This window comes from Vipera berus, assembly GCF_964194415.1.
Source record: "Vipera berus genome assembly, chromosome: 6".
Classification (NCBI taxonomy): Eukaryota; Metazoa; Chordata; class Lepidosauria; order Squamata; family Viperidae; genus Vipera; species Vipera berus.
Window position 1 is genome coordinate 41,588,786 of NC_138208.1, and position 25,138 is coordinate 41,613,923.

Here is a 25,138-nt window from a genome sequence, read left to right on the forward strand (position 1 = left end):
TCCTAACAATAAACTGGAGACCCCAATCCATACCTGACCATCTCTCAGGGTCCCAACAATTGGGCCCGTCATCAAGAGGATGAGTGCTTTATGTAAATAAAGTAAATTTAATAGGGCGAGTCATTGAGAGTTAAGGGGAATTCTATTGTATTATATTATGATTGATCATGGCACAGACAACCAGATGTTCAGACTGTGTTTGGCATTTTGTCTACCTGTTGAGTCCTTACCAAGGACCTGGGATAGGCAGATGTGGATGTTTAATAGTGTTACAGATATCATTGCAGGATTGAAGCTGTTCCCAGTAAAGCCATCTTTTGCAATTGATTGATGGTGCTCCAGTTGTTTTGGGATTGCACCCAAGGCACCTATTACTATATTACGATATGATACGATAATCTTTATTGTCATTGTCCTATACAGAACAACAAAATTGAAAAATCCACATCAACCCCACAAAACCCAACAAAAAACAACAAAATACATATCAACATGCCACCCACCCCACATATACGTACACATTTAACCCCTAGAAACACTCTCTCTAAAAACTAAATACAGAAGTTCTCTCAGAAACTGCATTCTGTTGCATTCAAAGCCAAAACCGCTTTTGGATAAAAACTATTTCTCAAGCAGCTGGTCCTGGTCTTTATGACCCTATACCTCCTTCTAGAAGGCAGAAGCTGAAAGAGATCATTTTCGGGGTGCGTGCAATCCTGCACAATCTCCACAGCTTTCTTATAACACCTGGAGGCATAGATTTGATCTAAAGTAGGAAGAGTACACCCAATTATTCTCTCCGCAGTCTTTATGACCCTGGACAGCATTGTTTTTTCCTGACTGTACAACTCCCAAACCACACACACAGACCATAGGTTAACACGCTCTCTATGGTACAGTGGTAGAATGCCAACAACAGGTCTTTTGAGAGATTATGCTTCCTGAGAATTCTCAAGAAGTATAACCTCTGCTGTTCTCTCTTCATCACAACTTTGGTGTTTGCTCCCCATGTCAGATCATCTCTTAACTCCATTCCCAGAAATCGAAACGCCGAGACCTGTTCCACACAATTCCCTTCAATAATAAGTGGATGAATGTTGTTGTTGTTAATATTATTATTTAGGTCTATGATGGTCTATTACTATATCTTAAGCTAATAAGCATAAAATGTTGGAATAGTATTGCAGAATTTTGAAATTACAGCTCATCAAAAGTGATATATAACATAATCAAGTTTCAAAAAACAGTATTTGCTTTTATAATATGGGAAAAAAATGTGCAGAGTAAATTTACCTGGAATGGCAATATTCGCTTGCTGTATGAAACGTTAGCCCAAGTGTTCTGCATGTTTGTCTATCAGCATGAAAAATAATTGGCTGTAATTTAGCACTAATGTAATTTGTTTTATTTTTTATTATTTTTAATGTATTCTGGAATGCAGAGTTTAAATAAAAATTGGCACTACAGTAGTTGGTTGGTTGTTACAATCTTTACTTGATAATGAAGATATGTTTTAATAAACTGAAATAGGTGTAAACTGTATTTGAAAACGTATACATGGTATACATATTAAGTTTTTAAGAAAGTTTCTTGAGAACAAATTAGTTTTTATACAAGATTTAATAAGACTTTTATCCATTTTCCCAATTTGTCTAATTCTGAATTCAGTCATCATCATATTATTAATACTGTAACTCCAATATATTTCTAGAAATGCTGTATTTTCAGCAAAGGTAATTTCCATTTTCATCATAAATGGACCATTTTAATCAAAAGTAGACTATTACCATAGTTATCTAATATACCAGATCTTTTATCTGAAATAAATCATTTATTGTAATAGAACTAAAACTAAGAACTTTTTTATAGATGAATTTTTTCAAAAATAAAATGCTAATACTACTAGCAATAAAATTATTTATTCTACAATTAACTTATTGTACTATAAGTTAATGTCAGGATATTCTTTGGTAGCAAAACCAATAAGGAGGTTACGTATATATTTGTTACTTAAATTTTGAAAAACTATGTAAAATCATGTACAAAAATATTGTCAGTTGTAACTTTTTTTTCTACTTTCACTATTTTTAACATCCACTAGGGTTTTTTTATGTTTGTGTTCATTACATCCATTAATAGATAAGAAAATATAGTCTCGGGGACAGCTATATAACACTATGATATTTCTCATTTGAAGAACAAGAAGATACCTTAAATAATTTGATAACTGGTTATATTTGCAGCTTCATCATAGATATTGAGTTATTACTGTTTTTCTACTATTATTTACTTTAATTTAGTTTAATTGGAAGCTGCTTAATTATTGCATAGGTTAAATAGGGTACTAGTCTAAATAGGTTATCAAATGTCAAATTTTATCATTAAGATATCTTTAGAATTCCTGATTGGTTTTTTATTTGCTTGCTTGTGCTTTCTCTCTCAATTTCAAAGCTTTGAAAGAGAATAGCTCAGAAGTGGTTCAGCCTTTTCTAATGGGTTGTGGAACAAAAGAACCAAAGATCACTCAGCTATGTCTAGCTGCTATCCAGAGGCTCATGTCTCATGAAGTTGTTTCAGAGGTAAGGTTAAGGTAACCAAACTGATTGATTCATTGATACAATACATACATACATACATAGAGGTGAAACTCGAAAAATTAGAATATTGTGCAAAAGTTCATTTATTTCAGTAATGCAACTTAAAAGGGGAAACGAATATTGTGCAAAAGTTCATTTATTTCAGTAATGCAACTTAAAAGGGGAAACTAATATATGAGATAGACTCATTACATGCAAAGCAAGATAGTTCAAGCCATGATTTGTCATAATTGTGATGATTATGGCGTACAGCTCATGAAAACCCCAAATCCACAATCTCAGAAAATTAGAATATTACATGCAATCAATAAAACAAGGAGTGTACATAGAACAATATCGGACCTCTGAAAAGTATAAGCATGCATATGTACTCAGTACTTGGTTTGGACCCCTTTTGCAGCAATTACTGCCTCAGTGCGGTGTGGCATGGAAGCTATCAGCCTGTGGCACTGCTGAGGTATTATGGAAGACCAGGATGCTTCAGTAGCGGCCTTCAGCTCTTCTGTATTGTTCGGTCTCATGTCTCTCATCTTTTTCTTGGCAATGCCCCATAGATTCTCTATGGGGTTCAGGTCAGGCGAGTTTGCTGGCCAATCAAGCACAGTAATCCCACAGTCATTGAACCAGGTTTTGGTGCTTTTGGCAGTGTGGGCAGGTGCCAAGTTCTGCTGTAAAATGAAGTCAGCATCCCCATAAAGCTCATCTGCAGAAGGAAGCATGAAGTGCTCCAAAATCTGGTAGACGGCTGTGTTGACCCTGGACTTAATGAAGCACAGTGGACCAACACCAGCAGATGACATGGCTCCCCAAATCAACACAGACTGTGGAAACTTCACACTGGACCAAGCATCTTGCAAGTGTGCCTCTCCATTCTTCCTCCAGACTCTGGGTCCTTGGTTTCCAAATGAGATGCAAAAGTTGCTCTCATCAGAAAAGAGGACTTTGGACCACTGAGCAACAGACCAGGTCTGTTTTTCTTTAGCCCAGGTAAGACGCTTCTGACGTTGTTTGTTGTTCAGGAGCGGCTTGACTAGAGGAATATGGCATTTGAAGCCCATGTCCAGGATCTGTCTGTGTGTGGTGGCTCTTGATGCACTGACTCCAGCCTCAGTCCACTCCTTGTGAAAGTCCCCAACACTTTTGAATGGCCTTTTCCTGACAATCCTCTCCAGGCTGCGGTCATCCCTGCTGCTTGTGCACCTTTTTCTTCCACACTTTTCCCTTCCACATAACTTTCTATTAATGTGCTTTGATACAGCACTTTGGGAACATCCAGCTTCTTTTGCAATTACCTTTTGAGGCTTTCCCTCCTTATGGAGGGTGTCAATGATGGTTTTCTGCACAACTGTCAGGTCAGCAGTCTTCCCCATGATTGTGATTCCTACTGAACCAGACTGAGAGACCATTTAAAGGCTCAGGAACCCTTTGCAGGCGTTATGGCTTAATTAGCTGATTAGAGTGGGACACTTTGAGCCTAGAATATTGCACCTTTTCACAATATTCTAATTTTCTGGGATTGTGGATTTGGGGTTTTCATGAGCTGTACGCCATAATCATCACAATTATGACAAGTCATGGCTTGAACTATCTTGCTTTGCATGTAATGAGTCTATCTCATATATTAGTTTCCCCTTTTAAGTTGCATTACTGAAATAAATGAACTTTTGCACGATATTCTAATTTTTTGAGTTTCACCTGTACATACATCTTTAAGGAATTAAGTATGAAAAATTCAGGGCCATGTACTCATAAGGAAAAAAACCCCACGTGGCTGCATTGTTTAGCGATGGCAGTTCCAGCAGTCCCAGTTGCTGTCATTGAATAAGGACTGTGTGAATCATTAAGCAAGGATCTCATGAGACTTTAATTTCATGCCACCTTCTGCATTGAGTTTGCTTGTCAGAAGCTAGCAAGGAAGATTGCAAATAACAGTAACATGACCACAGGGATGTTGAATTGTCTGTAAGTGTGAGGACCTATCATTACTACTCATTCAGTGCCCTCCTACGTTTGAATGGTAACTAAACAACTGGTCATTAATCAAGGACCATCTGTAGAAATCTCACCTAACGTTATCTTTAAGTACACGTGAAAATATCAAAAATAAAAATAGGAAGCAAAATATTTTCAGTATCTATTGTTCTTGTGATTTAAAAACTGAGCCCTCTGTGTCTAGGCATTTACAGTAATTGAATGTCTCAATTTCTTCCAAGGTTGCTGCTGGAAATGTTATTAATATGCTTTGGCAACTGATGGAAAATAGCCTTGAGGAACTTAAGCTGCTTCAAACTGTTCTTGTATTACTAACAACCAATACCGTTGTCCATGATGAAGCACTTTCTAAGGTAATGATTTTATGCTCTTCAGAATTAATGACAAAATGACATTAACTAATTTTATCTGTATCAGAATGACTCATTCCCTGAATTTCTCTAGCCATGTTTTTGTGTACAATCACAGCAAGGGGAATCAACAGGAAAATTACATACCATTATACATTTTTTTTCACTACTGCTGCAATCTTATTTAAAATGTTTCACATCTTTCTTTTTCTATTCTCAAAAACCTTATATGAACCTTTTACTCATCAACTGTCTAAATAGTTTTATTATGAGAAAAATAATAATCCAATAACTCTGTAAATGTTTAGTACACTCTACCTTAGCTACTTTCTTTCCTTAAGTAAAAGAATGTGGTTTCTGGGTTGTTGCTGTTAGCAATAGCAAAGTTAAAAAAATCTGAAATCCCATTTCTATTACTCTACCTGAATTCTGAGTCCCTCTCAGATGTAATTCAGAAAGTAACTGCTTTCTAACACTTACCCAACTCGATGCCTTTGAGAGCTTTTGCACAGTAACTCCAGAACTGTCTGCAGGGCCAGGCACATTTAATATCTAATTTAATATCTGAGCAGTGTTTGCTAGGCATACTATCTGGGTTGCAACAATCCCAATGGCCACTATCACACAAACACACACACAGAAACTGTAAATATTTCTGCCCTCTAATAGATGCCCATATTTTTGCAGCCCAAGTGTGATATACTCAGCTCTGTATAGGAAAGGGGTAGGTAAGCCAGGCAGCAAATGATAATTAGAGTGCATATGGATTTTATTTTTGATATGCTCAAAGCCTTATTCGACCATGGTATCTTACTGCGGCGTCTCAGGGGGTTGGGAGTGGGAGGCACTGTTTTGCAGTGGTTCTCCTCCTACCTCCTGGGACGTTCACAGTCGGTGTTGGCAGGAGGGCAGAGGTCGGCCTCGAGGCCTCTCGTTTCTGGAGTTCCTCAGGGGTCGGTCCTCTCGCCTCTCCTGTTCAACATCTATATGAAGCCACTGGGTGAGATCATTCGTGGTTTTGGGGTCGGGTATCATCAGTATGCTGATGATACCCAGCTTTTCATCTCCACCCCAAACCACCCCAGTGATGCCCTCGATGTGATGTCCCGTTGCCTAGAGGCCGTTCGGGTCTGGATGGGGAGGAACAGGCTTCGGCTCAATCCCGACAAGACTGAGTGGTTGTACGTGCCGGCATCTCGGGAAATTCAGGTTATTCCATCTTTAACCATGGGGGGTGAGCTATTCCCCCCCCCCCGTAGATAGGGCTCGCAACTTGGGTGTCCTCCTAGATCACGGGTCGGCAACCCGCGGCTCCGGAGCCGCATGCGGCTCTTTGAGCCGTCTCCTGCGGCTCCCAGTCGCCTGGTGCGCGCGCACCTCTCCGAACGGGTGGAGGTGCGCGCGCAGCTCTCCAAACCTTCAAGGCGGCGCTTGGCCCAAAGAAGCGGGAACTGGAGGGGCCACGATTTCCCCTCCAGAGGAAGAAGGCGCTGGATGCGGCCGGCTCCGCGGGGAAGGGGGAGCGGTGGCGGGGGCGACGGAAAAGCTGCAGAAACGGTAGGAGAGATGCTGACTGGCGGCGGCCTCGGAGGAGGCGGAGGGGGAGGAGGGAAGGGTGACCCGGCGGGGGGGGGGTGAGCCAGAAGGAAAAGGGAAACTCATCCCGCAGAGCGGTTGCGAAAAGAGGGAGGAGATAAGCCAGCCCGGTACCTGGATCCGCTTCCTGTGTCTCCTCCGCTCTGCCATGATGTCCCCGTTTTGGTCTCCTTGTGAAGTGGGGCTGAGCCGGAAAAGGGGGATGGGGAGACCGAGGGAGGGAGGAAGGAAGAGAGAGAGAGAGACGGAGCCAGCGGGCTCACGAGGGGCAGCAACCTTGCGAGAGGCCGCGCGCAAGCCATTAGGACGCGCACGAGCCCTTGGGGAGGCAGGGCGGGAGCGCGGTCCGGCCGCTGGGCTTCCTTTCCCTCTTGTCCGCATCGCTGCAAGGAATTGCGTTGTTTGGGGAATTTGTTGAATTGGAGCCATGGGCTAGTCGTGGTTAAGGCACTTGTAGGCGAAGCAAATCACAAAAGCCCCCAAATCCTTCTAAATGCAGCCCACGGGCGAGCTTCCCAAGTTGTTTTAATTTAGTTTGCACGTGGCAATAGAAATAAGCTTTTTTCCTCCTCAGCGGATCGGTGCGGTGAAGAGGCTGGGCTTCCTTCGGGGGGCCTTTCATTCCTGTACAAGGGGAAGGGGAACTCTCTGTGCTTTTGTGTGTGTGTGTGTGTGTGTGTGTGGCCCATCTGCAAAGCTGCCGAGGAAGGAGAAGCGGGATACTGGTTGGGTGGGGGAGCGGCAAAAGCGGGGGGGGGAGAGAGAGAAACGGCTCCGCCTTTGGTTCCTCCTAAAGCACAGGGGCGCTAGAGAAAGTTTGGAGTTGGGTAAGGAAGCGCAAAATTCAGGAAGGAAAGCGGGGCGGCGGGCGAACGGGAGACCTGCCGACGTTTGGGGAGGTTTGGGGAGGTGCACGCCGGGGAAAAGGCTGGGAGAGGAGGGGGTCCGGGCTGGGGGGGAAGGAGGCTTCCCGGGCTGGGGGGGAAGCAGAAGCGAGGGATCAGGACTCCTCCCGCTTGGCTGCTGCCGCCGCCGCCACCACTCCTACGGCCGCCGCCACCTGCTCTCTCGGCTGGTTGCTTTCTGCTTCTCTCACCTGCCCTGCCCCCCCCCCGCCTGCCCTCCTTCCTGCCTTCCTTCCCTCCGCCTCGCCTTCCCCGCTCCCGCGTTTTCCCTCTCCCCGCCTCGGATTCGGGGTGATTCCCCGGGAGAGGGCGATGGGATTCCAGCAAGCTTTCAAGCCTTCTCGGCGGTCTCCGGCACGGCTCAGGAAGCGTTTCTGTGCCACCCGGCCGGAGCCTTTGCCTCCTTCCCTCCCCCAAGCGAGGCGTCCTTTTTCAAGTTGCAAAACCAAGCGGGGTGAAGCGGGCTGTCGGGAAAGACATTGCCGCCTCCTCCTCCTCCAGCGGCGACACCTCCGGTCGGGCCCTGGTGGCGGAGGAGGCAGTGGCAGAGGCGGCCGCAGCACCGGCAGCCTTCCTAGCAGCGGCAGAGACAGAGGCGGCGGCGGAGGAGGAGGAGGAGGAGGAGGCGGCGGCTGCAGAGGCAGCTTCCTGGCGGTCTTCTTCCTCTTGGCTTCCTGCCTCTCCGCCCGCGGTGCAAGCTCGGATGTTACGGGGCTGGCCGGCCCGGACTGGGTCGGGCGAGTCGATCACCTCCTCCTTCTCCCGCTCCCTCTCCTCTCCAGGATGACCCTCCTGAATGTCTTTCCCGACAGCCCGCTTCACCCCGCTTGGTTTTGCAACTTGAAAAAGGACGCCTCGCTTGGGGGAGGGAAGGAGGCAAAGGCTCCGGCCGGGCGGCACAGAAACGCTTCCTGAGCCGTGCCGGAGACCGCCGAGAAGGCTTGAAAGCTTGCTGGAATCCCATCGGCCTCTCCCGGGGAATCACCCCGAATCCGAGGCGGGGAGAGGGAAAACGCGGGAGCGGGGAAGGCGAGGCGGAGGGAAGGAAGGCAGGAAGGAGGGCAGGCGGGGGGGGGCAGGGCAGGTGAGAGAAGCAGAAAGCAACCAGCCGAGAGAGCAGGTGACGGCGGCCGTAGGAGTGGTGGCGGCGGCGGCAGCAGCCAAGCGGGAGGAGTCCTGATCCCTCGCTTCTGCCTCCCCCCCAGCCCGGACCCCCTCCTCTCCCAGCCTTTTCCCCGGCGTGCACCTCCACAAACGTCGGCAGGTCTCTCGTTCGCCCGCCGCCCCGCTTTCCTTCCTGAATTTTGCGCTTCCTTACCCAACTCCAAACTCCGCCGGCAGAGGCTCGATCTGCCGTTCTGCAAGCCTCCGCCGCCGGTTAATACCCTGTATTCAGCTCTGGGAAGTGGGAGGGAGGGGGAGTTTGGGGGGAGGGGGAGCTCCACGGTGCAAAAATAAAGCCCTGCCGCTCTTCGCGTTGCTTGCCCGACTGGCTGTCACGGGACCAGCCCTGCCCCCATCCACCTCCAGTATGGATGGCTCTGCCAAAAGAAAAGCAGCCGAAGCAAGTCTCCCATTGAGAGAATGGGGCGGCGGCGGCTTGCAAAACGGCGGATCCAGCCTCTGCCGGCGGCAGAGGCTGGATCCGCGCTCTGCAAGCCTCTGCCGCCAGCAGAGGCTCGATCCGCCATTCTGCAAGCTGCAAGCGTGTCTGCCGGCAGAGGCTGGATCCGCCTTTTGCAAGCCTCCGCCGCCCCATTCTCTCAATGGGAGGCTTGCTTCGGCTGCTTTTCTTTTGGCAGAGCCATCCATACTGGAGGTGGATGGGGGCAGGGCTGGTGCACGTTTTGCCTTGTTTTGCGCATGCGCGTGCGTGCATGCACGCGCGTGCACATTTTGCGGCTCCCACTTTTTTGTGTTTGTGACGGAACCGGTTCTGAGTGGCTCTTTGCCTTTTTCCGGTTGCCGACCCCTGTCCTAGATTCACAGCTCTCCCTGGAAGATCATATAGGAGCGGTGACTAGGGGGGCCTTTGCCCAGGTTCGCCTGGTGCGCCAGTTGCGGCCCTATCTGGACCAGGATGCCTTGTGTACAGTCACTCATGCGCTCGTGACCTCTTGTTTAGACTACTGCAATGCTCTCTACATGGGGCTGTCCTTGAGGACCACTCGGAGGCTTCAAATGGTGCAGAATGCGGCCGCACGAGTTGTGATGAGGGTCTCCCGATACTCCCATGTAACACCTCTACTCCGCGAGCTGCATTGGCTTCCAGTTGCCCTCCGGGTGAGATTCAAGGTGCTGGTGATGACCTATAAAGCCCTAAATGGCTGTTGTGATTCAGGGTCAGCCTGTGGGTTCGGCAGTTGGGTCGGACGATTCAGAGGAGGAGGAGGGGGGTGTTGGAGAGCTTGCTGATGAGAGCCCTCAGCCAGGCCCCTCCCACCTGGTTATGACGCAGACCCAGCTGTGTGAGCCTGACAGCGTGGATGAAGATGACCCACAGCTGGCCCTGTTCAAGGACGCCCGACGCAGGAGGCAGTCAATCAGGAGTAAACAGAGGAAGGCAGTAGGGCACCTCGGAAGAAGGCAGAGAGAAGCCACGCCCTGAACTGTTTAAAAGGGGAATGCATGGGAGGGCTGGTTTGCTGAAGGCAACCATTTGAATAGCTCCTGTTTCATGGTTCGTGTCTTGTTTTTGCTCTGTTTGCTTTTGTGTCCATAAATTTGACAGGCTTAGTTCCAGCCTCTTGCCTTCTTGTAAAGGGGTTGTCCCTGCCTTATCTGCAGGGCCGTTAGTAGGCTGGTACAGAACAATGGCATGGGTCCGGATTATTTACGGGAGCACCTGCTGCCGGCATCAACTTCCCTTCATCCAGTGCGCTCCCACAGAGAGGGTCTCCTCAGGGTGCCGTCGGTCAGAGAGTGTCGGCTGGTGACCCCCAGGGGGAGGGCATTCTCTGTGGGCGCGCCAGGCCTTTGGAACCATTTACCGGTTGAGCTCCGGACGGCTCCTGACCTTCGCTCCTTCCGCCGTGACCTGAAAACTTACTTATTTGAACAAGCCGGCCTGGTCTGATGGGTTTGGGGTATTTTAATATTAATTTTAATTAATTTTTATTGTAATTGGGCCTTATATTTAATTTTATCTTAACTTTTGTATAGTGTATTTTTATTGTATTCATTGCCCTGTACACCGCCCTGAGTCCTTCGGGAGAAGGGCGGTATAGAAATTAAATTATTATTATTATTATTATTATTATTATTATTATTATTATTATTATTATTATTATTATTATTATTATTATTATTATTATTAAATTTATTTCTGTTTTTCCTAGGATTAGGCTGTGTAATAGAAAGCCTGTTCTTCGTAAATAAGTTTTTTTCCATAAATCTAGCATCCATATTTCCTTTCGTATTTATTTATTTATTTATTTAATTGGATTTATATACCGCCCTTTCCTGCAGGACTCAGGGCGGTTTACAGGGTATTTAAAACAGGAAATACAAAAGTTAAAAACAATTAAAAATAATTACAACAGTCCCTGAAAAAGTAAAAAAAACACCATTTAAAATTAAAATTAAAATTCTCAGCCTGGGCCAGAGAGCTCGAAGAGCCAGGTCTTCAGGTCCCGGCGGAATGAACGGAGGTCGGGGGCAGTCCTAAGCTCCACGGGCAGATGGTTCCAGAGGGCAGGCGCACCCACTGAGAAGGCCCTCCCCCTGGGTGTTATCCGCCGGCAATCTTTTACCGGCGGCACCCTGAGAAGACCCACCCTGTGGGAGCGCACTGGACAAAGGGAGCTTGATGCCGGCAGCAGGTGTTCCTTCAGATATCCCGGACCCAAGCCATTCAGGGCTTTATAGGTCATCACCAGCACCTTGAATCTCACCTGGAGGGCAACCGGAAGCCAATGCAGCTCGCGGAGTAGAGGTGTTACATGGGAGTATCGGGAAACCCCCATCACAACTCACGTGGCCGCATTCTGCACCAGCTGAAGCCTCCGAGTGGTCCTCAAGGGCAGCCCCATGTAGAGAGTGTTGCAGTAGTCTAAACGGGAGGTCACGAGCGCATGAGTGACTGCGTAGGGCATCTCGGTCCAGGTAGGGTCGCAACTGGCGCACCAGGTGAACCTGAGCAAAAGCCCCCCTGGTATTGTATATTGTCTAATAAACTAAGTGCTAGTGTTTGGTGCCAGCTTGTGTCTTTTTTACAAAAAGCATAAGTGGATGCATGCATGTGTGCCCTCAATCTGCAAATAACTTGGCTGTGCAGAAAGCACACAGAAACTGCCCACATTTCCTCCCCCTCGGCTTTCCTATTATCCTCTTTGTGTACCTCAGCTTTCCCATTGCACATTGGGGCTGCCTTTTTCTTTTCTTGTTTTAAGCACCGATGTCACCAACTTCACATATATCTTCAGTCCTCCTTTGCTGCTGGGGCACTGGACAGTATTGGCAATGCCGGCCATCTGGTTCAACTTGTGAAGTTTTATGGGGGTAAGGAGAGGGGCGTCCTTTGAGGTTTTCATTGAGGCGCTTTCTTCCACAGGGTAGGATTAAAAGGAAGGGAGAAACAGGAAGCCTTCGTAAAGGTGAGGAAGATCATTATACACATAATACCATGTTTCCTTAACAATAGTTTCTGTAATCATTTCCAGAAAAATATTTTATTTTATTTATTAAGCAAATTTGACTCAGCACCTTACAGCATTAAAATTATAAATTGCAAGAATTATGATGTTTCTCTTGAGTAATGAGAATGTTTTTCTGTTGAGTAATGAGAATGTTTTAATTTTTACTGTTTAGGCAATTGTTCTTTGTTTCCGATTACACTTTACAAAAGATAATATCACCAATAATACTGCAGCAGCCACAGTCCGGCAGGTAGTTACTGTTGTTTTTGAAAGAGTGGTTGCTGAGGATGAATGCTATAAAGGTGCGTATGTCTTATAATATAGTAGATATTTAATTTTGTCTTAGGCGTATGCTAAATTTCTCTTTGAAAGCAACTTATTGCAACTCTAGTAGAGGTAGTAATATTAATAGAGAAGACCATCTAGGACACCAGTGTTAAACTCGCTGCATTACGTGATGTGTCGTGATGTATTGAGACTTTTTTTGCATTGCCAGAGCAGGGGTGGGTGCGACCTCTGTATCATGGAACTGGCCCGCGGGCAGGCAGTTTGACACCCCTGATCTAGGACAATCAAGTAGTCTTTAGATCAGACAGAAGTCCATTCAGTCTATTTTCTTAGTTTACAAAAATAAAGATAGTTTAATTTTTTACACACTGCACACACACATGCATTTATATATGCTTAGCAATTGTCATACATATATTTCATTTTGTGATTAGCTGGAGAATTCATTTATTGATTGCTGATTTTTTGCTAGATATGTATAATTTTTCCTACTTAGCAGGAGAACAAAGCAATTGTAAGGATAATATGGACCACAGAGCTTCTTGCAAAACATTTAAGTCATTGAATCAATGTAGGGAGAAAGAATGCAGTATTATTTAGTTTTGATAATCCAACTATTCACTTTAGATTTTCTGAATTGGATCTATATTTAATATAGGTTTTATTGAAGAACCAGTAGGAAATCAAGGAAATAGTAACAGAAGATCTGTAAGCACCTTAAAGCCATGTGGTAAAGATGCATATATGCTTTTTCAGGTATTGACACTTCAATTTTTTATAATTTATGTTTTCCCTTGACTGTTGCCTGTTCATTTAAATTGGTCTCCACTTAAATTATATAGCTAATTGGAGATGAATTAATTGCAATGGAATTTAACTACAATAAATAGATACTTAAAAAATATCCGAAAACTAACTTATGTGAAAAAATATCTCAGCCCTAGGAATAAGGCAAACCGCTTTTACAAAATCTTACCAATAAACCTGCAGAGACTAGTCCAAGCAGTCGTCAGGAAGTACTGATGGTCTAGTAAAAGGTATTTTATAATTCCATGAAAATATTAGGAGCAGTTATATTCCTTTATTTTCTTACCAATGGAAAGATATTCATTATGCCTATCAGTTTCTGATATAAACTTTTCTTGGGAAGTCATGGAGTACTCAAGAACATCCACTGTCAAATTCTGTTTTCCTCTGTCCAATATTCATATCCCAATATAATAAAATAATATTTATTGAAGTAACTGTAGAGAACAGAACTTTTTTTCTCTCTCCTCTGGTAGAAAGGTACTGGATGGGAAAATCTAATTAACCCTTTAGTCATAAAACGTCTTCCCTAGATTGTAGGATTGCAGCATTAGTTAAGATAAACAGACTTGTTATTTGTTTAAATTTGAGGATACATTCAGAACTCATTATACTCAGGAAATGTGCCATATTTAAAGATACTTGTCAAATTGAAAAGGTTTTATAAAAGCAAGTTAACATGCTAAAAATGAATATATAAACAAAAAGCCTTAATGAACAGACAGAATGTTCTTCTCTAAGTGTAAAAGAAACGAATCAATAGTTTATATCAGGGGTCCCCAACCCCCGGTGTGTGGACTGGCACTGGACTGCAGCATGCCAGCAACCGGGCTGCACAAACAAGTGAAGCCCCATCGCGGGATGCAGGCAGTACACAAACCCATGCCCCCTCTGGTCCACGGAAAAATCTTTCCATAGAACCGGTCCCTGGTGTCCAAAAAGTTGGGGGCCTCTGGTTTATATCATCAGAGAGAAAAAAAAATACAGTTGAATAAAAGCAATTTTATTGCATTTATAATATGATAGTTCTCAGTCATTTTGGCGCTACAGACATCTTTAGATTGATATACGTACTCTAACTATTTTATTTTTCCTGGTTTGAGGGAAACTAATTTATGACTTAATTTGAATTGGCAACCAATTATTAACCCATGGCTTCTAGTTGTTATTTACAAGGTAATTATAAGATATGAAAGGCAGATTATATGCTTTATAATCAGCATGAATTATTTTATATAATTATCCACAGGCTCAGAATTATTATTGCAGATATCATACTATGTTTATTAATAAGTAAATTTGTTTAGTCATTCTTTCCTATTTAAAAGGAGTAGAACTTTGTAGTTTTTCCAAACTGATTGCAGTAACAAAGATACAGGATAATTGTTTGTTTGTTTGTTTGTTTTAGGATCTTTGTCAACTAGTTAATGCTGATGCCCCTTACTGGCTTGTAGGTATGACAGAAATGACTCGAACATTTGGTTTGGAGTTACTTGAATCAGTCCTCAATGATTTCCCAGAAGTATTTTTACAGGTGACTTTTATTTATTAATTGTAGAAAGAAGCTGATAGGATTTCTCACAAGTAAGCTTAACAAACTATATTTAGACTTAGAAAGAGGAGTAGGCTGGAAAAAATATTAAGTTAGAAAGTATCTGTTAACATTCAATTGTTGGCAATCTTAATCATGTTTAGATAATCTACTAGGAGAAAAAAAAATAAGCAGTCATAAAATTAATATCATTGATTTCATTTTTACCTATAAATTTTTTAGATAAGATCATGTGTTTTGGGTACACCTATGCCTCTGAAGGTTAAAAATATTGGAACATGTATTTGTGGCTATTTTAGAATGCTAATAGAAAGATAGCATTCCTAAAGATTACTATTATTTTTTCTATTAAAATGTAGCATGTTGACATTCTTTTTACTTTCAGCATCAAGAATTTAGTTTCCTCCTTAAAGAAAGAGTTTGTCCGCTGGTGATTAAGCTCTTCTCACCAAATATCAAATTCAGACAAGGCTCTGGTACTTCATCTTCACCTGCACCACTGGAAAAGCCTTATTTTCCTATTTGTATGCGCCTTTTGAGAGTTGTTTCTGTATTAATTAAGCAGTTCTATACTTTGTTGGTAAGAATGCAGTTTTAATATTATTGTTCAAATGATGTATCTTAAATAATCTTATGCACCAAAATGTGATACTTGTGCTACCTCTGTTCTATATACTGGAAATCACCTTGGGTCATTTTCAGTACAAATCTATGCAAGCCTATTCAGAAGTCAATTTCAGAGGGTTTTGTTGTAGGCCATTGTTTGTACAAATTATAATAAAACTTTATGGCCTTGAAAAATTGTATTCAATTATTTTCTAATTGTTTAGAAATGAGATTTCTTAATCCTGTTTCCCTTTAAAACTGAGGTTGTAGCTAAATGTAACATGTAACCAATAGTAATCTATTGCACACATTAGTGTAAATTAGAATTATTTGTCTCTTAATACAGTGTTTTTTGTTTAGGTAACCGAATGTGAAATCTTTCTGTCATTACTTGTAAAATTTCTGGATGCAGATAAACCTCAATGGCTAAGAGCTGTTGCAGCAGAATCCATACACAGACTTTGTGTGCAACCACAATTACTAAGGTAGAAGCTTTTCCTGAACTTATGTATCAAATGATTTTTTTAATAAAATACTTATATAGATGGACATGTTCTAGTATTCTTACTAGGTGTGCCAGAAAGTATTATGATGCCCTGATTTTAATTTTGAATTCTTGAATTTAAAAGCTTTGATATAAAACATGAGGTCTTTTCCTAATTTTAATAAACTTAAGGACAATTATTTTAAAATATAGGGCCACAAATTGTTTATTCAGCATATGTTTGAAAATAAAACTAATGGTGGTTTTACTCATATTTTTACCAGGTCATTTTGTCAATCTTATGATATGAAGCAGCATTCTACCAAAGTATTCCGTGACATTGTGAATGCTTTGGGATCATTTATTCAATCACTGTTTCTTGTACCAAACACAGGGAGTGCCTCAGCTATAATAAACCAAACAGGTAAATGGAATGTATTGTTTAAATTGTTTATTCAAGGACCAAACCTATTTCAGTATGTATTTATTTTTATTATTATTTTATAATTCTTCTGGTATAACTTGTTTACTTATATGAGTGTTCATTTACATTTTTGCACAAAGAAAATTCATATTTGATAAGAGGGAAGTCTGATATTTAGAATATACTTTACATTTTTAGAACTCTGAGTGCTTATATATCAATAAATTAAACTTTTCACTGTTAAAATCTATTATCTAATTCAGTTCGGATGTTCTTTGACAAAAGATGAAGAAGCAGCTATTTTACATTTCTACTTGTGTATCACTTTTAGAGTTAAAGTTAGATGAAGATGGGAGGGGGAAGGAAGAATGTGCATGGAGGATCAATTAGACATAATAACATAGTAGCAGAGCATTTTCAAGGTTGTATGTAACCAGTCGATAAGCTAAGGAGGGAAAACTTACCTAATTGGAGAATGTGATTTATGACGGTTAAGCAAAGGAGGAAACTATGCCTTAATATTATTGTGCTCAGGGGAGGGGAATCCAGATTATTGCCGATGTTATATTGCTCTATTAAAGTCTTTTAAGGTAAACAATGCCTCAGAGTTCTTTGAAGAGTTGTCAGTCAGAACCTTGACATCTGGCTCATGTCAGAATTATTTACATATTGCAGGACTACAAAAAGTGAAGATTGAATCATTACTATTTAAATTTTCTCAGTCTTTTGTTTTATCACATAAAGCAATATATCACATTTTTCTCATTTGTTTATATAGGAGGCAATGTTCCTGGTGGTACAACCTCAGCACAGTCTAATCCTGGAATGCTAGGTATTGGTGGGGGTGTGACTGTATTACCTGCTTTTGAATATAGAGGTACTTGGATCCCTATCCTCAATATATCCACACAGGGTAGTGCTAAAGCTACCTAGTAAGTGAAATAATTTATTTCTCTGTTTTTATAAACTTGTTTAATTCATCTTCTCAAAATTGCAGAGTAAAATATCCTCTGTTCCCTCAGCATATACATATAGTATTTAGAGTAATAGAAAATTGGTAGTGATGTTGCTATAATCCCATTTATTTTTTTAAAAAAGTCTTAATAAAAAAATCATACACTAAGATGGTGTAAGGAAACACCAATTAGAATTATTTGGAAATTTTATGAAAGAATGAAAAATGCTGTAATACCCCCTCCCCCCGAACATCACTCCCCCTGAGCTGAGGTTGACCCCAGCTCTGTTAGTCTTCCGGAAAGCCTTAAAAATGTGATTCCTCATCAATGCTGGGGATCCTATGGCAATCTTTCGGACTGGTTGAATACGGTTAAATGATGGTTGTCTTCCCACTGTCTTTTATGGTACTTTTATGTATTATTACTTTATGTTTTTATTTTTTTAATTTATATCAAACATAAATGTTAATTGTTTTAATGGTTTTTAATTGTTATTTTGCTTGTAAATCACAGTCACTTGTGAGATGGGCAGTTATGCAAATTTTCTAAATAAACAATTATAATGGACAATATGACTACTTGATAAAAATCACTTGTTGCTGATTAGAATGAGAGCAACTTGCTAGCCCAAGTAAGCCTAAGAGGACTAGAACGTAGGTCTCCCTGGTCCTAGTCCATAACCTTAAACTACTATATACATCTAGTTCTCTTTGTAATTTAAAATGTAATTTTTAATTATGACAATTTATAATGCAGGTAGTCTCAACTTGCAATCATTCATTTAGTGACCGCTCAGAGTTAAAACAGCATTGAAAAAAAGGACTTATGACCTTTCTTCACATGTTGTTGTATCGTCATGACCACATGATAAAAAATTAGGAACTTAGCTGACATGTATTTATAACAGTTGCACTGTCCCAGAGTCATGTGATCACCATTTCTAACCTCCCAGCTGACTTCTGACTAGCAAAGTCAATGAGGGAAGCCAAATTCATTTAAAGACCACATGATACACTTAACAACTACAGTGATTCTCTTACTGTGGCAAAGTTCATAAAATGAAGCACAACTCACTCAACTGATTCACCTGGCAGTAGAAAGTTTGGGCTCAATTGTGGTCATAAGTCAAAGACTAAAACTGGGTATATTTCAGCCTCCAATTGACTCAAAAACATTCGATGGAAATGAATGTTGTAGCACTAAATATATCGTATTTTTAGAATAGAAGATCAAATGTTTGAATTAATAAATGGATATTCTTATTTGACTTGATTCAAATAATTAAAATAACTGAATGAAATAAAGTTAACTTAAATAAACACATATAAGGTTTAGGTTGATTGAAATACTGTCAATACTTAGAATAGAAAAAAAATCTGATTGTTTAATACTGAGCACCTTCTTCCACTTTTGGGCAAACTAACAAGCTCCCTCATTTTGGATGGACTTCGGGTTGATAAATATACAGACAGTCCTTTCGTAATGATTGACAACCATTTAAAGTTATGAAGGACCCCCATAAAGGTACTTACGATTCAGACTTGAAATTCTAACATTTGCAGCCCACCCACACACCCAGCAGTTACATGATCACATTTTGGGCACTCAACAACTACCCTGCATTTACAGCCATTTGCAGTGTCCCATGGTCATAGGAGTACGATTTACATTTTTTGCTAGGCTGGCATTTATTTCTGGTATCCAGCAAAAAAATCATTATGAACAATGAGTTCACTTAATGATTTTCCCATTTGCTTAACTTAACAATTGCCACAAAAACTGTAACATTGTCATGTACACATGCTTAACAACTGGCACAACTGTAATTCCAGGCTCAGTTATGGTCATAAATCAATGACAACCTATAAGAAGTAGAATAGAACTAAAGAAGAATGTAGAACTATAACTAATTTTGGGCTAGAGACTATTTTAGGATTTGTTTCATCACAGTGATGGTAGCAGATAAATATTTCCCATCACTGTTTTATCTTCATAAAATCACACAGATATTACATGTTGTTATTTGACGTTTTAATTAATTACATTGTTATCCATGTGTTTTAATTTGTCCTTTACTTTTAGATTATTTCATTTTATTATATTTGAAATTATGGGTTTTATTCTGTGTGCCTTACAAACTTATCTAATGAAAGACAAGAACAAAAAAGCAATAAATAACACAAGCTATTTTATGGCATCAGCCTTTGCATCAGAATAATATTTGAAAGCTTCAGAGGCTAATTCTTTCAATATACAGATGTTCAGAACATTAAATATTGATCTTATCTTATTTGGTTTAATCAGCTTAGAGCAGGGGTTCCCAGCCTTGGTCCGCAGGCTGCAGCCTGTTGGAAATCAACCCGTGCAAGCGGCAGGTGAATGCACAAAGCTGCATTTGCGCAAGCAATATGCGCTCACTTGAAACCATCCCCCTACCCCGCCACCACCTGTCCATAGCCAGAAAGGTTGGGGACTGCTGGTCTAGAGAATTTCCATTTCCCTAAATCATCCAGCTTGAAAAATAACAATTTAGCCAGTTTTATTTTCAGCTGTCTTATTGACCCAGATTAATATGTTTTAGTTCTCTTTTGAGTATGGACTTGCATGCTGGTCTTTTGCAGTGACTTAAATCTATTCATAAATCTGCAGTTCCATATTATTGATTTTGGATGGGTTTTTCTTCATATCTTAGTCTGGAAATGTTGGACAAAGTTGAGCCACCAACAATTCCTGAAGGCTATGCTATGTCAGTAGCATTTCATTGTTTGCTGGATCTTGTCCGTGGCATAACTAACATGATTGAAGAAGAATTGGGACATAGTAAAATAGACAATCAAGTATCAACAGTTGATGCACAGTCCTCACCGACACCATCTTTGTACCGCCAGGATTTTCATTCAGCATCTGATCAAACTGACAAAGATACAGGTATATGATGATATTCAAAACTGGGTTGATAACAGGAAGAAGGCATTAAGGAGCTGATAGGAGGTATCTCTAAATGAGCTGCGCTTTCTATTCATACCAAACTTTGTTGATTTAAATATATTTACTTGATTTATTCAATATTTTTTAAACGTACAAAACTAGTTCTTTAGATTTTGTTTATTGAGTTCTGTTGAAATATTCCATTAGTTTTGCCCTATAATCAGGCATGTATTATCTTACTAAAAAAAATCCCACTCTATTACCAAACTTCAGATAGCCATATTTAATAACATTTTAGATTGTTTATTACAGGCTTGAATTAAAGATATAATGGAATGTGGGACTAATCTTGGGAGACAGGAGGAGGAGACACAATCTAGACCAGGGCTTTTCAACCTTATCACAGATTGTACCACTTTTAGGACATGACAATATTTGAGTACCACCAGTGCTTATCAAGGTATCAAAAACGTGATGACTAAAAAAGGGGGGGGGGATTTTGGGTTTTACTGATTAGATTCATTTGTTGTTATAGAAATGGCTTGTTTATAATATTATGGAAAAATAAAAAGTTGAGGTTCAATGTTAATGCTTCCTTCTACTGCAACAGAGGAACTCTGTTCTTTTTCTCTTCTCCCCCTCACTTTCCCCCCTTTTTCCTCCCCACTGTGTCCTACTATTTGCTTTTGTATTTTTGTATTTTATTCTATAATCTAATAAAATACTACAAACTGTAGGAAAAAAGGAAAAAAGTACCAGTTTTAATTTCTTTGGTGGCTGTTCCTTTGCTAAATCACTTTCCCTTCACACTGACAAATGTATGATGAATTTATCCATGTTTATTAATATGCACCACTATCAGCTAGCTCAGGGGTCTTCAAATTTGGCACTTTTAAGACGTGTGGACTTCAACTCCCAGAATTCCTCAGTCATCATGGCTAGATGAGGAATTCTGGGAGTTGAGGTCCACAGGTCTTAAAGTTGCTAAGTTTGTAGACCCCTGAGCTATCTGGTTGGCCCTCCTTAGCTTTCCTTCCACAGTGTAGTAAGAATGCACACACACCCCAATCCCTTCCCTGTACCCTTAAAGACACAGGAATCAAGTGCAAAGCAAGAAAGGCTCACAAAATAAAGAAACACATAAACTCCTTTTTTTTCTTTAAGCTGCCTCAGGGGTGTCACATGTCACAATGTTGCAACCCAGACTGAAAGGCTCCAGCAATTGCGAAAAGCTTTAGCTTTAAAATTAAACCTGTTTACCTTCAAATAAAACTTTCTAAAAGCCATAGAAAGACTCAAGATAAGGAGGTAAAACTAATTACATTTGTTTAAAGGGATTAAACCTATGGAAGTCAACACTTTGGACTCATTGCTAGCCTAAAATACAGACTAAAATATTCCAATAATAAAAGCACACAAAGGAGCCTGTGAATTACAAAACGCTGTAAAAACTGTAGAAAAATCCTTATGGTAACTCAATCAAGGTGCCAACTGATCCAGAACTAAATAAACCTACCTCCTTTCCGACATGCCGGCTTTTCATTTCATCAGCGCTGTTTGCATTCTCCTGGCTGGAGAAAACAAACCAGGGGCCCTTTTTTCTATCAAGAGCTGCTGCTTCTCTGTCCCTGTTTCCTCCCTGCCAGCTGACCTCTCATTCTCTTTCCTTGTTGTCTTTTTTTCCCTTTCCTGCCCAAACCACCTCCATTTATAGCCTCTCCTCTGCTCCCCCCCCCCTTTTTCTTCAGTTCACCTCCAGCTTCACTTCCAGAAGTACTAATCAGCTGGAGTCTTCCTGGCTCTTGGGGCTTCTGCTGACCCCAGACAGTCCTGCAGCTGTAGCTGCCTGTCCCTCAGGCTTGGCTCGCTTCGGCTCATTCCCCTCCCCTGCTACACTTGGCTAGCCATCACGTAACACCTGCCACGTGGCAAAGTACCACAGGTGGTACGCGTACCACCGGTTGAAGACCCCTGGTCTAGACAATGATAATAGGCAGCTTAACCTGCAGAAGAAATAGGGACCTGGCAAGCATCTCACATGGATCTTCTCTAGTTTCTTTGACTGTAATTGTGAGGAGGGAGAGATGTACTTTCAGATTTGCAGGATTCTGTTACTGTCAACCTATAATAAAGTTAGAATACTATTTCTGGGTATACTTCTTATCTGCATTACCTCATAAGCGGACAATAGATGAAGTATATTTCCCTAAAGCAATTGACTGCAGATTGAAACTATGAAAATTGAATAATTATTTTGGAATTGCATGTGACTATCTTTGCATTAACAATTTACTTACTCTTCACTATATGAATAAAATGCAGATAGTCCCGGTTTACAATTTCAATTGGAACTGGAATTGTCATTGCTAAACAACACAGTTGTAAAGCATGACATCCTGTGACTGTATCACTTTGTAACGGCAGTTCCAACAGTCCCTGCTGTCGTCATTAAGCAAGGATCATGTGGGTCTTTAAGCAAGCACTTTACATGACCGTGACTTGCAACTTCGTCTGGTGCGCCAGCTGCGACCCTATCTGGACCTGGATGCCTTGCGTACAGTCACCCATGCACTTGTGACCTCTCGTCTTGACTACTGCAACGCTCTTTACATGGGGCTGCCCTTGAGAACCACTCGGAAGCTTCAGCTGGTGCAGAGTGCAGCTGCACGAGTGCTTTTGGGGGTCTTCCGATACTCCCATATTACACCTCTGCTCCATGAGCTGCACTGGCTTCTAGTTGCCTTCCGGGTGAAATTCAAGGTGCTAGTGATGACATACAAAGCCCTACATGGCGTGGGTCCAGATTACCTACGGGAGCACCTACTGCCAGCGTCAACATCCCTCCGTCCTGTGCGCTCCCACAGAGAGGGCCTCCTCAGGGTGCCACCGGTCAGAGAATGTCGGCTGGTGACCCCCAGGGGGAGAGCATTCTCGGTGGGTGCGCCAATCCTTTGGAACCGCTTACCAGCTGAAATCCGGATGGCCCCCGACCTTTGCTCCTTCCGGCGTGATCTAAAAACTTATCTATTCCAACAAGCCGGCCTGGCCTGATGGATTTGGGATTTAATAATTTTATTTTTATTGTATTCTTACTTTATTTCTCTGTACACCACCCTGAGTCCTCCGGGAGAAGGGCGGTATATAAAATAAATAAATAAATAAATAAATAAACTTCCTGCCAGCTCCCCCATTGATTTTTCTTGTGGATAGCTGAAAGGATGTCGGAAATCGTGATCCCAAGACTGTGGGGACACTGTATATTAAGTGAAAACAAAAATGCACCAAGAAATGTATCTTCTATAATTGAATTGCTAAGTATTATTTAATAGTATTTTAAACTTGTTTTCTTTAAGATCACAGAGTTGTTTGGGAAGAAATGGTGAATGCATGCTGGTGTGGTCTTCTTGCTGCACTGTCTTTACTTCTGGATGCTAGGTATTAAATCATTTTTAAATAGTTTCATTTTTTAAAACTGCTTTTTTACAGGCAAGCTGAGACTTTGTATAGCAAATTACACATCAACTAAGTAACTTATTTTTGAAGAGCTAAAAGAGACAAAATTATGCAAAAATATTTGTGGCCAAAAAGCTATAAAGAATTGGATATTGTTGCAATTTAACTGATTAATTAAGCAATACTAAGCTTTTCTATTCTTATAGAGAAAACTTGTGTTGTATCTATTTAACATTAAGATACTGTGTCCATAAATATGGTCACATGAGGTTTATCATTTTTGATACCAGGTAGATGATAATATAACTATTTTATTTATTTTATTTTATTTAGAAAATTTATATCACCTCCTACTTCGGGAGAAGGGCAGTATAGAAATTGAATAAACCTAAACCTAAACCTACTTGCACATGGTGACTCAAGGCGGCTTACATCAATTAAAAACATCCTATAAAAATAACGAGGAAAAATAATATAATAACCCCCCCCCCAGCGACCACACACATTAAACTAGCCATTTGCTGGGCTCTATCTCGCTCTGGGTTCCCCAGGCCCACTGGCAGAACCAGCGCCTTCCGGAAGAGTGCTAAAGTGGGAGCCAGTCTAATCTCTGAGGGAATGATGTTCCAGAGAGAGGGAGCCACCACAGAGAAGGCCCTTCTGGGTCCTGCCAGATGCATCTCCTTAGGGGACGGACCCGCAACATTCCTTGCCTCCCCGCTTAGTGGGTCGGGTAGATGTGACCAACGAGATAGTCCCTCAGATAACCTGGTCCCAAGCCATGAAGAGTTTTAAAGGTGACAGCTGGTACCTTGAATTGCTCCCGGAAGCAAATCGGCAACCAATGCAGCTCCCACAGGAGAGCTGTCTCATGTGCACACTGAGGTTTGCATAAAAGCATGCAGGCTCAGTCCATGGTGACAGATGATCTCACCCAACGTCTTCATCTAAATGTTAAATAGGAGCAGAAAGAGTATACCGAGCCCTTAGGAACCCCGCAAAGCAGTGGGTGAGGGCTGGATCTCTCACCTCCTATCAAGACTGAGAGTGGCCACAAAGGAAGAAAGTGAACCAGGATAGCACAAGCCCCCTCCCTCCCAATCCCTGAAGCTGCTCCAGAAGGATAGCATGGTCGATGATATCTAAAGCCGCCGAAAAGTCAAGTAGAGCAAGGATGGATGCACTACACCCATCCCACTCCCACCAGAGATCATCAAATTACTGGAAATACATAAATTATAACATAAGGCAGAGACCTTCAGATGCACTGACTTTCATCAAATCTCAGATTTTCCTAGCTAGAATTATTACTTCTGAGAATTCTGTAAAATTGATCTTCCTATCTGGACAGCAACAAGATTGGAGCTAATATAAAGGGTTTTGTTACTTTAGTGTAACACAATGCTTTATTGTACTTTTTTTGTAACGCAATACGCAAAATGATTTGCCAGAAAGATTCTACAAAATGTACAGTACATCTTCAAAGCATGTACATTTGAAAGACAATCAGCTCATATTATTAAAGAGCTCTATTTAAAATTTATTTTGTCTCTTCAGAATTAT

At 41.6% G+C, this 25,138-nt stretch overlaps 1 protein-coding gene across 6 annotated transcripts in view; it reads left to right on the forward strand.

Moving 5' to 3' along the window:
* Positions 1–25,138, forward strand: part of MON2 (MON2 homolog, regulator of endosome-to-Golgi trafficking) — a 110,803-nt gene that overhangs the window by 24,226 nt on the left and 61,439 nt on the right. For 5 of the 6 annotated variants that reach the window (XR_014026975.1, XR_014026976.1, XM_081331627.1 and 2 more), the window contains exons 3-13: positions 2,452–2,579; positions 4,811–4,942; positions 12,250–12,379; positions 13,024–13,121; positions 14,581–14,706; positions 15,110–15,304; positions 15,691–15,815; positions 16,099–16,238; positions 17,017–17,170; positions 19,887–20,122; positions 23,476–23,557. Coding sequence is in view for 4 of the 6 variants with exons in the window: in XM_081331627.1 (XP_081187753.1) it covers positions 2,452–2,579; positions 4,811–4,942; positions 12,250–12,379; positions 13,024–13,121; positions 14,581–14,706; positions 15,110–15,304; positions 15,691–15,815; positions 16,099–16,238; positions 17,017–17,170; positions 19,887–20,122; positions 23,476–23,557 (1,546 nt within the window). In the remaining 2 variants the exon portion in view is untranslated. Of the gene's footprint in view, positions 1–2,451; positions 2,591–4,810; positions 4,943–12,249; positions 12,380–13,023; positions 13,122–14,580; positions 14,707–15,109; positions 15,305–15,690; positions 15,816–16,098; positions 16,239–17,016; positions 17,171–19,886; positions 20,123–23,475; positions 23,558–25,138 lie in introns of those variants that run through there. The other variant, XM_081331630.1, reaches the window with a different exon arrangement.